Below are 15,237 nucleotides of genomic sequence, written 5' to 3' on the forward strand. Positions count from 1 at the left end.
ATATAAAGACTTGGTCTATTTACTTTAATGTATGCATATTCAAATCCAATCACATGTATTGTTACAATCAAAAGGCCAGTAATATGCATGCATATTCTGCAAGTGATTATTTTCCGAAATGCAATATCTTTTATATGTGAGTTACTCTAAAATAAGCCTTTGCAATTGGATTTTCCCAGAAGAACTGTTTTGTATGAAATTGTTTTCTGCATCAGAAAATATTGGAGGTGGGGTAGAGAAATCAGAGAGCAACAAGGAAATATGTTCAGGTTCCCGGCTGAATGAATTTCAGCTGAAAATGGCTGCATCAATGTTTTGATTCTATTCCTTCTCCAAGAATACTGTACTGTACTAATCAGTTCTTCTGAATTTAGAGAGAGTTTAGATGTTTCTATCATCTCTCTGTCTCTGTTTCTCTGTCTCTCTCTGTCTTTGTCTCTCTGTCTCTGTCTGTCTCCCTCCTCCCCTCCCCCCTCCCTCCTCCTCTCCCCCCCCCATATATATGTATATGTATATGAATATGTATATGTATATGTATATGCACACACACACACTATATATATATACACACTATGGTATGCTGGTCTTGTTGTATTTGGGTCTTTTCTCATGTAAGATTGAGATTGTCTTGGCAACGTTTGGCTTTGATGAAGCCAAAAACACCAGCCTGAAGATGGCGAGTGGGACCTCGCTGAAACATTGCCAAGACAATCTCAATCTTACATGGGAAAAGACCTGAATACAACAAGACCAGCATATATATATTTCATTTATATCAATCTGTCTGCCCTTCTATTATCTATCTCACTGTCTATTTATCACCTATCTCTATCATCTATCTATATCTATCTATCTATCTATCTATCTATCTATCTATCTATCTATCTATCTATCTATCCATCCATCCATCCATCCATCCATCCATCCATCCATTCATCCACCCACCCACCCACCCACCCATCCAGAATAGAATAGAATAGAATAGAATAGAATAGAATAGAATAACAGAGTTGGAAAGGACCTTGGAGGTCTTCTAGTCCAACCCCCTGCCTAGACAGGAAACCCTATACCATTTCAGACAAATGACTATCCAACATCTTCTTAAAGACTTCCAGTGTTGGGGTATCCACAACTTCTGGAGGTAAGTTGTTCCACTGATTAATTGTTCTAACTGTCAGGAAATTTCTCCTCAGTTCTAAGTTGCTTCCCTCCATGGTTAATTTCCACCCATTGCTTCTTGTCTTGCCCTCAGGTGCTTTGGAGAATAGTTTGACTATCTCTTCTTTGTTGCAACCCCTGAGATATTGGAACATTATGAGATATTGGAGCACTGCTATCATGTCTCCCCTAGTTCTTCTTTTCATTAAACTAGACATACCCAGTACCTATTTATCTGGTTGAGGTTCATTTGCTAAGTTGTCTGGCTCTTTGTGATCTCATGGACCATAGCACGCCAAGCGTCTCTGCCTTCCACTGTCTCCTGATGTTTTCCCAAACTCATGTTCATTCATCATTCTCCTTTTGCCTTCAGTATTTCCCAGCATCGGGGGCTCTTCTAACAAGTCTTGTTTTCTAATTAGGCGGGCCGAAGTATTTGAACTTCAAGTTATTTACCTCAGCGGTAGCTTCACAGATCCCTTTACAGGACTTTTTTCCCTTGCTGTGGCTTGATTCTCCTCTAGAGTTTGCATTACTGATTCTGACTGTGGCTTGGAACTATTTATTTATTTTTTATCTGTCAAGCATGGATAAGATAACAGATATAAATATAAACATGATTATGAATACATGAAATGGATACGAATAAGTGGGGTTATTAGGACAGGGATGGTGGGCACGCTGGTGCACTTATGCACACCCCTTACAGACCTCTTAGGAATGGGGTGAAGTCAACAGACAGTTTAAGGTTAAAGTTATGGGGGCTTGGGGACAAAACCACAGAGTCAGGTAGTGCATTCCAGGTGTTGACAATTCTGTTGCTGAAGTCGTATTTTCTGCAATTGAGTTTGGAGCGGTTTACCTTAAGTTTGTATCTGTTGTGAGCTTGCTTGTTGTTGTTGTTGAAGCTGAAGTAGTCATTGACAGGTAGGACATTGTAGCAGATAATTTTATGTACTACGCTCAGGTCAGACTGAAGGCGACGTAGTTCTAAGTTGTCTAAGCGCAAAATTTCAAGCCTGGTGGTGTAGGGTATTCTGTTGCGAGCAGAGGAGTGGAGGACTCTTCTCGTGAAATATCTCTGGACTCATTCGATTATATTAATGTCCGATATGCAGTGCGGGTCCCAGACAGATGAGCTGTATTCGAGAATTGGTCTGACAAAAGTTTTGTATGCCCTAGTTGGCAGTACAAACTACCTCAATCTCTTCCTCTTTCATCTCTTGCAGATATCCTCTCTGATTCCCTTCTCCCTCCACCTGCTTTGGCAATAGCGCTTTCCCTTGGTCAGTTGGCCCCAAAACAGCTGGAATTATTTGATGGCACGAATATACAAACCTTCCTATTTCGGGAATAGACAATTTATCACCTTCAGGTTACATGTGGCTTTAAAAAAACCAACAACCTAATTTCAATCTCTGTTTGCAAGAGATTTGATTGATCTGCCCTTTTCTTGCAACCTGCCCCAGGGAGAAAGGGAAAGTAGCAAAGTCCCCATCTACTTTTTGGATCTGGTTTTCTTCACAGGAAAACAATTAAATGTGTCAATATTTCATACTGGGTTTCAGAGAAGCCACTGAGATGATTTTGGAACAAGATGCTCTGGAGGAGAAACAGGAGGAGGAGGAGGAGGAGGAGGAGGAGGAGGAGGAGGAGGAGGAGGAGGAGGAGAGGCAGGAGGTGGAGGAAGGGCAGGAGGAGGGAAAAAGGGAGAAGGGGAGGATGAAGAAGAAGTAAAAGAAAGGGCAGGATAATGAAAGGGAAAAAGAGGAGGAGGAGGAGGGGAGGAAGAAGAAGTAAAAGAAAGGGCAGGATAATGAAAGGGAAAAGAAGGAAGGGGAGGAGGAGGAAGAAGAAGTAAGAGAAAGGGCAGGATAATGAAAGGGAAAAGGAGGAGGAGGAGGAGGAGGAAAAGGAGGAGGAGAGGCAGGAGGAGGAGGAGGAAGAAGGGCAGGAGGAGGGAAAAGGGGAGGAGGAGGGGAGGAAGAAGAAGAAGAAGTAAAAGAAAGGGCAGGATAATGAAAGGGAAAAGGAGGAAGGGGAGGAGGAAGAAGAAGAAGTAAAAGAAAGGGCAAGATAATGAAAGGGAAAAGGAGGAAGGGGAGGAGGAAGAAGAAGAAGTAAAAGAAAGGGCAAGATAATGAAGGGAAAAGGAGGAGGAGGAGGAGGAGGAGGAGGAGGAGGAGGAGGAGGAGGAAAAGGAGGAGAGGCCGGAGGAGGAGGAAGGGCAAGAGGAGGGAAAAGGGGAGGAGGAGGAAGAAGGAAAAAAGTAAAAGAAAGGGCAGGATAATGAAAGGGAAAAGGGGAAGAAGAAGGGAGGAAGAGAAGAAGTAAAAAAAAAGGGCGGGATGACTTCCTGGGAGGAGCCTACTGGTGGGGGCAGCAAAAAATCAGCTGCCTCCGAACTCCTGGCTACGTACCTGTTTAGAGGATCTTCCATCTGACGTCTTATCAGGTTTTCTTATCCTTCAGGCAAGAAGGAAAGAAGAAACTGTTTTGCTGGCAAATGCTCTTCGATTTTTGCAGCTTTTGTGCTTGCAAGGAAAGGGGGCTAGCCCAAGGCAGAACGGCTGTCCGTGCTGGGAACTTCAAACTGCCTTGTGCAGGACAAAGTAGGTCTCTCCCACTCTGCTCAAAGTTTTGTTTGATTTATTCTTATCACGAGCTGGATCCGTTTACTGTGGACAATAATTGCTTATCAACATTTTAGCTTCTTTTCTTTTTCTCCTCCGAAAAATTATTTACTCAGAGGCTTCTAAAATGGCGCCGAGCAGGCTGGTTTCTCCGGTAATAACGAACACTTTTTGCTAATCCTCACAAGAATTCAAAACAAAAGAGATTGCTTATCATTTGTTTTGGTTTCACAATAGAAGAATTTTACTCCTTCATTAACCTTGCTTATTTGGAAGTTAAATGGTGATGAATCTGCTGAATGGTCTTGTTACAATGTTTACTCACTGAAAGTTTTGCCAAGCCTTAAACTTCAAAATAAAAGCCTCTTTACTTAAAGCTGCATATTCAGGCAATAGAGTTTTATTAACTGCAGGCAGATAAATTTTGAAATGGCCTCAAAACCAAATATTAACTTGAAGTCGTCACCCTCTACTTCCAGGGGCACATCCTCAGTGCCTGGCACAAAGCTGCAGCCTCCGCTTCCTACACCCCCTGCTGGGGATGTGTTAACGAAAGAATTTTTCCTGAGTAATCTAAGCGAGGCTCTTAATGCACAGACAATTAAAATGGAAGATAAGTTTAGAGATAATAGAGAGGTGGTAAAGCAGGAGAGAAAAGAGGAAATAAAAGAAATGAAAGAAGAAATTAAAAGTGAAATAAAAGGACTTAAACAGGAGCTGTATGAGAAATTTGATGCTAAGGTTGATAAAATTAGAGACGACATGCTGAGTCTTGTAACTGTATTAACAGAACATATTTCTGGAGTGGAAGATACTCTAGAGGTTCTTAATGATGCCAATGCTAACTTGACATTGAAAACAGAGGTGGTGGAACAAAAAGTGGAAAATGCTGAAAAAGAAATTATTATGATACAGTACCGACAAATGGAGTTCGCATTAAGAGTAAGGGGGCTGCGTGAGGAGAAACAGGAGAACCTGAAACAGATCCTATCGGAAGCTTTTGACCGCCTGATGGGAAGACCAGGGACCAATCAAGACTGGCAAATTGACAAAGCTTACCGCGTTAACTCCTGGCTGGCAAAGCAGAAGCAGCTTCCTCGAGACATCGTTATATATTTTACTACAAGAGAGTTTAGAAATATGGTACTGCAAGCATCTTATAACACTAAACTTCAAATTGGCGGTCAAGACCTGGTTGTTTTGAAAGAGATACCACCTCCAATGTTAAGAGCCAGGAGAGACTACGCTTTTTTGGTCGAAGAACTCAGAAATCATCAGATACAGTATAGATGGAATGCACCATTTGGCATCATATTTACATTTGATAAGCAAAGGTACCGCCTCAACTCTGTATGGAAAGCCCGAGATTTTTATTATAATATATTGAAGGCCGGACACCCTGCATCATCTGGACCTAGAGAAAGACCACAAGAAGGACAGGATAGACAGCAAACTACACAACCACCAGACAAGATGGAGCATCTTTCTTCTCTAGAAGTGCAAGGTGCTATCGAACCAAGACCTAGCCGCATGACTACTAGACGTATGGAGAAACAAGCTAAAAAGCAACAGCATCAACAATCATCGGCCATCGATCAAGGATCTACAACAACAAATCTGGAAGCAATGGGAGGAGCTAGACCTAAGGTTAAACAGGCCGTGCAGGAAGCTCTAAAAATGCTTCAACCAACCAAAGATGACAACTAAGATTTTAACATGGAATGTCAACGGACTGAACTCTCCACAGAAGAGGAAGAAAATATTTCATTATCTCAAACAGTTTAAGAACGATGTAATTTGTTTGCAAGAAACTCATATCAAGTCAACTGATCAAAAATATCTGATCAACTCAAAACTTGGTCAACATTTTGCAGCTTCTGCTATGGAAAAGAAGAATGGCATAGTTGTATACTTAAGAAAAGATATGAAAGCTGAATTAATAGAAGCAGATCCCTTCGGAAGATATATTGCTTTAGATTTAATCTTAGAAGGGAAAAAGACATTACTTTTGGGAATTTATGCTCCCAATCAACAGCAAGATAGATTCTATAGAAATCTTCATGCTAAATTAGTACAGTGGGACTATAGTTCCTGTATACTATTGGGTGACTGGAATGGAGTGATAGACACTAAGAGAGATAAGAAGATTTCCCGCCTAAATACCAAGATGCGAGCAAAGTTACCCAAATCTTTCTTTGACATTATGGATGATTTTGAATTGAGAGATATTTGGCGAGAAAGAAATGCAGAGGAATGTGACTTCACTTTCTTCTCGGACAGGCATCAATCCCTCTCAAGGATTGATTTTATTTTAACCACTAATGATTTGCTTTCTAGGGTCAAGAAAACAAAGATTGCAGCTAGGGTCCTTTCGGACCATAACCCAGTTTGGATGGAGTTGGGAAGGGTAGTGCAGGCAAGAAGGTCTTGGAGATTGAATGAAAACTTATTTAGATATGAAAAGTATATTAATGATTGTAAAAAATTACTATCTGAATATTTTGTTTTGAATATGAATAAGGGTACATCTATGGAATTTGTATGGGACGCAAGCAAAGCGTACATGAGAGGAGTTTTGATGAATATAAATAAAACACATAGAAATAAGCAAGGGTTAAAACGAACAGAACTGGAAGAGGAAATTAAGAGAAAAGAGCTGGAGTTAACAATGAACCCAGACGATACAAAGGTTAAGGAAGCTATTAACATATTAAAATCTCAATTTGACATGTTGATCTCTGACCAGGTGGCTACTAATCTATTATATGCAAAACACAATACTTTTTGTAATGCAAACAAACCTGGCAGATGGTTAGCTTATCAGATTAGGAAAAAAAGGAAAACTCGAAATATATCTAAACTGATTTACAGAGGGAAGGAGGTGTTTCAACAGGAAGAGATTCAAAAGGCTTTCTGGGAATTTTTTACAGAACTGTATAAAGGGGATAAAATTAATGGTTTAGACATAGACAAATATTTAGACAAAGAGAAAATACCTTCAGTTAGAGAAGAACACAGGCAAAAATTGAATCAACCAATAACCTCGGGGGAAATCCTGCAGGTAATTAAGCAATTAAAGTCAGGGAAAGCACCAGGTACAGATGGCTTGACAGCGGTTTACTATAAAAACTTACAGTTAGAAATGGTAGAACCTCTTAGAGAATTATTTAATATGATTCAAACGGAAGGTAAAGTCCCTCCATCTTGGAAGACAGCGTTTATATCTTTGATACCCAAAGAAGATCAAGATACTACTCAACCCAAAAATTATAGACCTATTTCATTACTGAATGTAGATTATAAAATTTTTACTAAATATTAGCAAATAGGTTAATGTTGGTCACTCAACAATTGATACATACGGACCAAACAGGTTTTATACAAGGGAGACAGATGAAAAGTAATGTTAGATTAATTATTAATGCATTAGAATATTTGGGAAAGAACAACCAGATCCCTGCTGCGTTTATATTTTTGGATGCTGAGAAGGCCTTTGATCGAGTTAACTGGCAATTTCTGTTGAAGATACTGCAAAAAATGCAGATAGGAGATAATTTTTTACAGTCAATTAAAGCAATATATCAACAGCAAACAGCACAAATCATAGTCAATGGAAGTCTAACAGACTCTTTTCAAATTGGAAAAGGTACAAGACAGGGCTGTCCTTTGTCCCCATTATTGTTTATTATAACTTTGGAAGTATTGTTGAATAAAATACGGGGCTTGGATGGTTTAAAAGGGATCAAGATTAGGCAGCAAGAATATAGAGTCCGCGCTTTTGCGGATGATTTGGTCATAATATTGGAACAACCGCAGGAATCTAGTATGGTTTTAATGAATATGATTAATCAATATAGTCAAGTGTCGGGCTTTAAAATAAACTTAGGAAAAACCAAAATATTAGCTATAAATATGAATATTAAACAAAAGGAAGAATTAGGAGTGATGCTAGGATGTGAGGTAGTTAAAAAAGTCAAATATCTTGGAGTTAACATTTTAACTTCAAATGGGAAATTATATAAGCATAATTATGAACCACTTTGGCATAGCATACAGACAGAGATGAAAAAATGGGAGAAATTGCACTTATCTTTGCTGGGTAGGATAGCGGCAGTGAAAATGAACATTTTACCAAATTTTTTATTTCTCTTCCAAATGTTACCTATACTTAAAAAAGATGCGAACCTTTTAGAATGGCAGAAGGGTATCAACAAATTTGTGTGGGCAGGAAAGAAGCCGAGGGTAAAGATGAAAATAATGCAAGATGTACGTGAAAGAGGAGGATTGAAACTACCTAATTTAAAAATATATTATGATGCAGTGGCATTATCTGTAATTAGTGATTGGATTCACTTAACCAATGATAGAATATTGAACATTGAGGGACACGATCTGGTATTTGGTTGGCATGCTTACCTGTTATTCAACAAAAAATTGGATAAGAACTTTAAAAGTCATATTTTAAGAAATGCTTTATTGCGGGTCTGGAAGAAATATCAATATAAATTAAATGACAAGATACCCATGTGGGCAATTCCTAGACACGCAATTGAAAATATGAATACAGCACAAAAACAGGACAGAATTACCTACAGACAGCTTCTTACCTCGGAAAGGGGGGTATTACAATTAAAATCTTTAGAGGTATTAAAAGAGGAGAAGGTAGTTCAAACATGGTTCCAGTATGGGCAATTACAGGCTAGGTGGAAAATAGATCAAAAAATTGGTTTTATTCAAGTTGAGGATAATCTGTTTAAACAAATAAGAGATCAAAGCTTAATGCATATAAAGAGGATATATAATGTATTAATACAGATGGATTCGGAAACAGAATTAGTTAAAGATTGTATGATAAAATGGGCTCAAAATATTGAGGAACCAATAATGTTGGATACATGGGAAAGAATCTGGGTAAGAAATGTGAAATTTACACAAGCTCAAAATCTGAGAGAAAATTTTTACAAGATGTTCTATAGATGGCATTTAGATCCTAAAAAGTTGGCTTCTATGTATCCGAATGTACAGCCTAAATGTTGGAGGTGTGGTTCTCTCGATGCTACATATTATCATATATGGTGGACCTGCCAAAAGGTTAAGGCATTTTGGATAAAAATATGGTGGGTCATGCAAAATGTTTTTAAAAGAAGGATAAAGTTTATTCCTCAGTTATTTTTACTAGGTATATGTACTGACTTTACAGTGGTAGAGACCAATTTGATTCTGCACCTGATAACTGCAGCAAGACTGTTGGTGGCGCAATATTGGAACAAGGAAGACTTGCCTACAATTCAAGAATGGACATTGAAAGTAACAAACTTAGCTGAAATGGCTAAAATATCGGCATATCTCAAAGATCATTCAAATGAGAGATATAAACGAGACTGGAAAAAATGGATTGACTATATACAAAATAAATATGGGACTAAGAAATTCCAGTTAGCCTATGCTTAAGATCAGAAATGATTTAAACTGTTAAAAGTCAGTTCAGTAAGAAGAAGCTAAGGTCAATCTAGAATGTCATTAATTTCTTTATTTCTTTTTTCTCAATAGATTTTAGACTGTGTTAGTTAAAAATCCATACCGTGTACGGGTTCTGGGAAGTCGGGGGGGGGGGGGGGGGAAGGAGGAGGGGGGGTGGGGGGGTGGAGGGAGGGAGGGGTACACACAACAAAAAAAATTGTACTTCAATGTCTTAATGATTGACAAATGATGACATATTTGTGTTTTTTTTTTAAAGAAAAATAAAAACGTTCTGTTAAAAAAAAAAAGGGCGGGATAATGAAAGGGAAACGAAGGAGAAGGAAAGGGAGGAGGAAGAAGATGTCAAGGGAAGGAGAAGATGCGAAGGAGAAGCCTGAGAAAGAGCAACATAATGAAAACAGAAAGGAAAAGGAAGAAGAGAAGGAGAGGCAAGAGGAGGGAAGGAGGAGGAAGAAGAGATGGATGAGGGAGAGGAAGGGAAGGAGGATGAGGAAGAAGAGAAGGAGAAGAGAGGAAGAGGAGGCGAAGCCAGGGAAAGGGCAGGATAATGAAAACAAAAAGGAGGAGGAAGAAGAGGAGGAGGAGGAGGAGGAGGAATGCAGCATCAGATCAAAATCATTTATCAACCTTTTGAATGGCTAGAATAGAACTCACCGCTCTGGTCACCGAGAGGAATCGGTCATAACTGATCAGGACAATATTGAAGACTGATGTGGTACACAACAGATAATCCATCACCAGCCAGAGTTTGCAAAAGCTTTTTCCAAAGGCCCATCTTCCCGTGAGGACATAGGGCACGTACAGGGGAATACAAAAGGCACCTGAAACGAGAAAGCATGATTCATGCTTTTCAAACATTTCTTCCGCTGACAGCATCAAAGGGCATGGATTGAATACAAGTCAAGGCATTTTATCTCACACAAAACACTAAGTACTGGTTGTTGCTTATTAGCTGTCATCTCCCACTGCCTTGGCTCTTCCAGAAACTGCTGAGATAGAATAGAATTCTTTATTGGCCAAGTGTGATTGGTACACACAAGGAATTTGTCTTTGGTGCATAAGCTCCCGGTGTACACAAGGAGAATAGAAATACATTCATCCAGAATAAAAAGATACAACACTTAGTGATAGTCAAGGTTACTAATAAGCTATGAAATTGTACTAGGAAACAATAAAAACAATATAAATTGAAAAATACAAGCAACATGTTTATAGTCATAAATGGGGAGAGATAGATACTAGGAAGGAAGAGAAGAATAATAGTAAATCAGTCTTGTTTAACTACTGACTGTGTCTTGGGAATTAGTTGTTAAGCAGAGTGATGGCATTTGGGGGGGAAAAACCGCCCTTATGTCTAGTTGTTTTGGTGTGCAATGCTCTATAGCCTCGTTTTTAGGGTAGGAGTTGAAACAAATTATGTCCAGGATCTGGGGTGGCGATGGCTAAACTTGTTGTCCTCGTGTGCTGAAAATATGTGCATGCGTGCAACAGTGTGTGTGTGTGTGTGTGCCCACACCCATAATGCAATGTGCCCCGTCCCCTGCGCATGCACACAATCCCCACCATATCCCATTTTGGGCCTAGCGGGCTTCCCTGAAGCCTCCTGGGATGAAAAACAGAGTGCGGGGTGGGGTGCACCCTCCCCACAACCCGTTTTTGGCCTAGCGGGCTTCCCTGAAGCCTCCTGTGACCAAAAATGGGATGTGGGGCTCTAACCCTAACCCCACCCCAATGCATGTGCATGCAACCCCCTCACCACCACCACCACGCATGGGCACACATCTCCCTCATGTTTGGCATAGACTCGAAAATCAGCTGGCTGGCACAAGGCGTGTGTGCATGAGCAGTGGAGTTGAGCTGGGAGACGGCTCGCATGCCCACAGGGAGGGCTCCTCTTACCACCTGTGGTACGCGTGCCATAGGTTCGCCATCACAGATATAGGGTCTCCTGCTTGTATAGGGGGTTGAACTAGAAGATCTCTGAGGTCCCTTCCAACTCTGTTATTCTGTCTTTAAAAACACAAACATTGTTCCGGGGGGGAGGATCCTGTCGCCGAAGGTGCTCAACGGAGCCCCTCTCAGAGTTCTGGTCTGTATATCTAATTAAGATCAATAGATATCACCCCTTTCTGGCAGAAAGGGGCAGGCAGAAGCTCAGGTGCTAGGATTTATTCGTAGTTCACAGCCCCCCTTCTTTTTTTTTGGGCTGCGAACGGAGAAGAGATCCAGCGTAACTGAGCTCTTATCTCCAGCCAGTTCCTCGCAGCTGCCTTTTTGCAGCCCTAGACAGACGATCCCCCCCCCTCAGGACAATGATAAATTGTTTAAAACAACTTAAGGCTAACACGAGCGGGTCTTACTCCTGTGATGTTTTTTTTTATATATAACTATCTAAACACCAGCCTTGTTTTTCCTTTGAAACTTCTTTGTTCAACCGGGTTTCAAAATGGCGTTTTTATTGTGTTGGTGATTGATGACGTAATTAACCGGCTTTATCTCCCCGGAGATTGCTACTCATTAACAAGCAAAGTCTACAAATAATTTATTGAGAACTGACCAAGTGAAGACACTGCTTATCTGTTTATTCTCAGCTTTTATCTATAATGCCTCCCAGGTCTAAGCAGGCAAAAAAATCCCCCCCCGCATGTGCTTAAAGAACTTGTTAGTAAATCGCTGCCTTTGCCTCCTACACCCCCTACTGGAGATTCCTTGACACAGGAGCTTTTTTTTAAAATACTCAATGACTTTAAACAAGAAATCAAAGAATTTGTGCTGGATTTATGCGATAAAATACAGACTAAAATTGCCCAAATAAAGGTGGATATGTTCGAAGTTATGTCTACTTTGACAGATTATATCGAAGAAATGGAGACCAAACTGGAAACTTTGGAGAAGGCTAATTCTAATTTGACTTCCAACATCCAAGCATTACAACAAGAGATTAGAGATACTCAAACACAACTTATAATGATAAATTATAACAGAAAGGCGTCTGCAATAAGAGTCAGAGGACTGCCCGAAAAGAAAGGAGAGAACTTGAAACAGACGTTTGTAGAAGCTTTCAGCCATGCGGTGGGAGGTCCGGGATTCAATTTTGATTGGAATATTCGAAAAATCTATCGCCAGAATTCGTGTGTAGCAGAACAACGACAGCTTCCAAGAGACATAATTATATACTTCTTCACAAGAGAATCCAGAAATGCGATCATCCAAAAGTTTTACAATAACAGGCTCCGAATCGATGGCCATGATTTGTTTGTCTTTAAAGAGATCCCGCTCCAGATGCTGCAAGCAAGGAGAGGCTATACTTTTTTAACCCAAGAACTTAGAAATCGTCAAATACAGTATAAATGGGAAGCTCCAGCTGGAATCACAGTTACACTCGAAAATCAAAGATTTCGTATGAATTCTGTCTCGGAAGCCCGGGACTTTTATTATAAAACTCTGAAGGCGGGGCTTCTTGACTCACTCGGAAATGCGGAAGGACAAGGTGAAGGAGAGACAAGCAGCAATTCACTTGGTTACAAGAAGGAGGGAGTTGTTCTCCCCCTACTGGAGAGGCAGAGGAGCGGAAACTGAGGATTTAGTCATATTTATAAAGCAGCGGGACACGTGGTTATAAGGCAGAGGGTTGCCTTTTCTTTCCGGAAGGGCAGAAGAGTAAAGAATATAGATCCAGCGATGTCTTTAAAATACTTTCTAAGCTCTCGGACTGATTAAAATTTTAGGATTTCTGTTTGGTATGAAATGGTAAAGTTGTGTACTGATGAGGCATGGAAAGAAGCATTGCTTATGTTGGACAGATATTATACGGGACTTTTATAAGACTTATTTGAATTTCAATCCAAACTGCGCATGAATTGTTTTCTGTGAGGAAAGCGGGGACTAAGATTTATTTGAATTGCGGTTTGGGATGAATGGAGTCGGGAGGAGTGGGGCAGAAGGGAAGGTGGAGCGGGATATCGATGAAGGGATCTTGGGATTGAATGAAGTGGTATGGATTTTGGGCACACATTTTACGGATTTATATACTTGAAGTATAACATAAAAAGCTCAGGATTTTAAAGTGAAGAGCGAGATCCTAATTTTATGGAATTTGGGCTTGGGAGGAATGGAGAGGAGAAACGAAGGGTAGGAAAATGAGTAGCGAAAGTATGATTAGATTGCTCTGTATTTGAAGATAAATTGATTTTTGTATAAACTAATATTTGAATATAAGGTTAAGAAAGGCTATCTGGAGAGTCTACAGGAAGATGGGGGTAAATATCAAAGAAGTAAGGGACGAGGACAAAATATAAATGGAATGATTTATATTGTTTAAATTTTAAGAATGATGGGAGGCTGAGCATAATGCAAAAGATTTAAAAAAAAATTTTTTTATTTACTTTTTCGTTTTTTTTCTTTTTCGGAGTGTTCTTTTTTATTTTATTTTTATTATTATTTTTAATAAGATATTTTAGAAGGTGAATGGTATTGAACTGTGCCGGGTGTGGGACCTGGGAAGTCGGAGGGGATTAGGGAGGGGGATTCATTGGGGGTGGGTGGGTGGGTGGAGATATAGTTTCAATACATAGAATAAGAAGAATACACTTGTATACTGTTGATCCTTATCTTTTCTTTTATTTTTCTCTTTTTTTTCTTTTTATTTTTTTTTCTTCTTTTCTTTTTAGCGAAATTTTTAGTAACTGAATAGATTAAGGAAGAGAGAAATGCACCATAGTGAGAAGTAGAGGAAAGGAAGAGGGAGAAGTAAGGAGGGAGGAAGAGGGGAATGTAAGGAGGATGAGAGAGGAAGGAGGGTGAGGAAGGCGAGAAAAGATAGGAGGGGAAAGGGAAGTAAGAGGGGTGATCGTTGGAGGGAGAAAGGAAAGTTGGAGGGGGAGAAGAAGGGGTGTATGAAAGTGATAGGTTGGGTTTATGATGAGTTGTGTTTAGGTTGGGGTTTTTCTTTTCTTATTATCATATTATTATTATTGCAAATATTCAGTATATAAGTGAATGTACAAAATTGAAAATGAAAATGAATAAAACATTTAAACTAAAAAAAAAAATATCCAAAAGTGATACATAAAAAACAAAAACAAAAAAAACACAAACATCCTGAGCATGGTTCTCAGTTAAAGACACTGTTGGAATGAAAAGACATCTGGCTCAGTTCCAAGCCGGGAGAAAGACGCTGGAAACAAAATGGAGGCTAGCGGCTGATTGGAAAGACGGTCCATTTGTTGGGGAACAGAACCACCAGGGTTTGTGGTTCTGGGGCAGCTGAACAATTAGCTAGGTGAGTGCCAGGATTTTTATACAGATTTTATACAGCTTTTGTCCTGTGCTGAATCTGGGTAAGGGGCTGCTGTGCTAATCCTACCATTCTGCTTTTTTAGCTGTCAAACTTTGCTGTAAGGAGTTTCAAAATATCCTGTCTTGAATGGATTTCTGCTTGCAGTATTTGCTTAGCTTATGAATAGAGCTATCTAGTTAGCTGGCTTCCTATTTCAATAAGCTCTTTATCTCCCTAAGTGCTGGCGTCTGCTGTGGGTATTTAAGAAAGACTAGGGGCTGCTTTCTGCCTCTAAAAACATGTTTCTCCAGTTCTTTTTTAGGGAAATATAATATTCTGCCTTTTGTTAATATTTCCCAAATTATTGCATTCTTCTGGGGCCCGGAGGAAGGGCCTTCCCACAATACCTTTGGCCACTTACAATCCAGTATTTTTGTGGAAATAGGAAAATAAAATGAATCAATTTTTAAAATGAACCTAAAGCCAGAAAACAGTTTAGCAATTGCTGTGTCTTTCTCTTTTCATCTCACTGCTAGCTTTTAGCGTCACACAGTTTTTTTTATGGGTTTCATATTAGTAGATAATAGCTCAACTATAAGGAACTCCGCTGTTTCAATATGAAGGGTAATTTTAATTTAAGCGAATGGCTTTGCAATTCAGGGTATTCTACTGGTTTTCAACTCACAT

General features: G+C 39.6%; 1 protein-coding gene across 1 annotated transcript in view; it reads right to left on the reverse strand.

Annotated features, from left to right (window-relative positions):
- HRH3 (histamine receptor H3) overlaps window positions 1–15,237 on the reverse strand; it is a 40,915-nt gene that overhangs the window by 6,720 nt on the left and 18,958 nt on the right. The window contains exon 2 of the mRNA XM_032218939.1: window positions 9,927–10,093. Within this exon, the coding sequence (XP_032074830.1) occupies window positions 9,927–10,093 (167 nt within the window). The remainder of the gene's footprint in view (window positions 1–9,926; window positions 10,094–15,237) is intronic.

Source organism: Thamnophis elegans, chromosome 5 (assembly GCF_009769535.1).
Source record: "Thamnophis elegans isolate rThaEle1 chromosome 5, rThaEle1.pri, whole genome shotgun sequence".
Taxonomy (NCBI): Eukaryota; Metazoa; Chordata; class Lepidosauria; order Squamata; family Colubridae; genus Thamnophis; species Thamnophis elegans.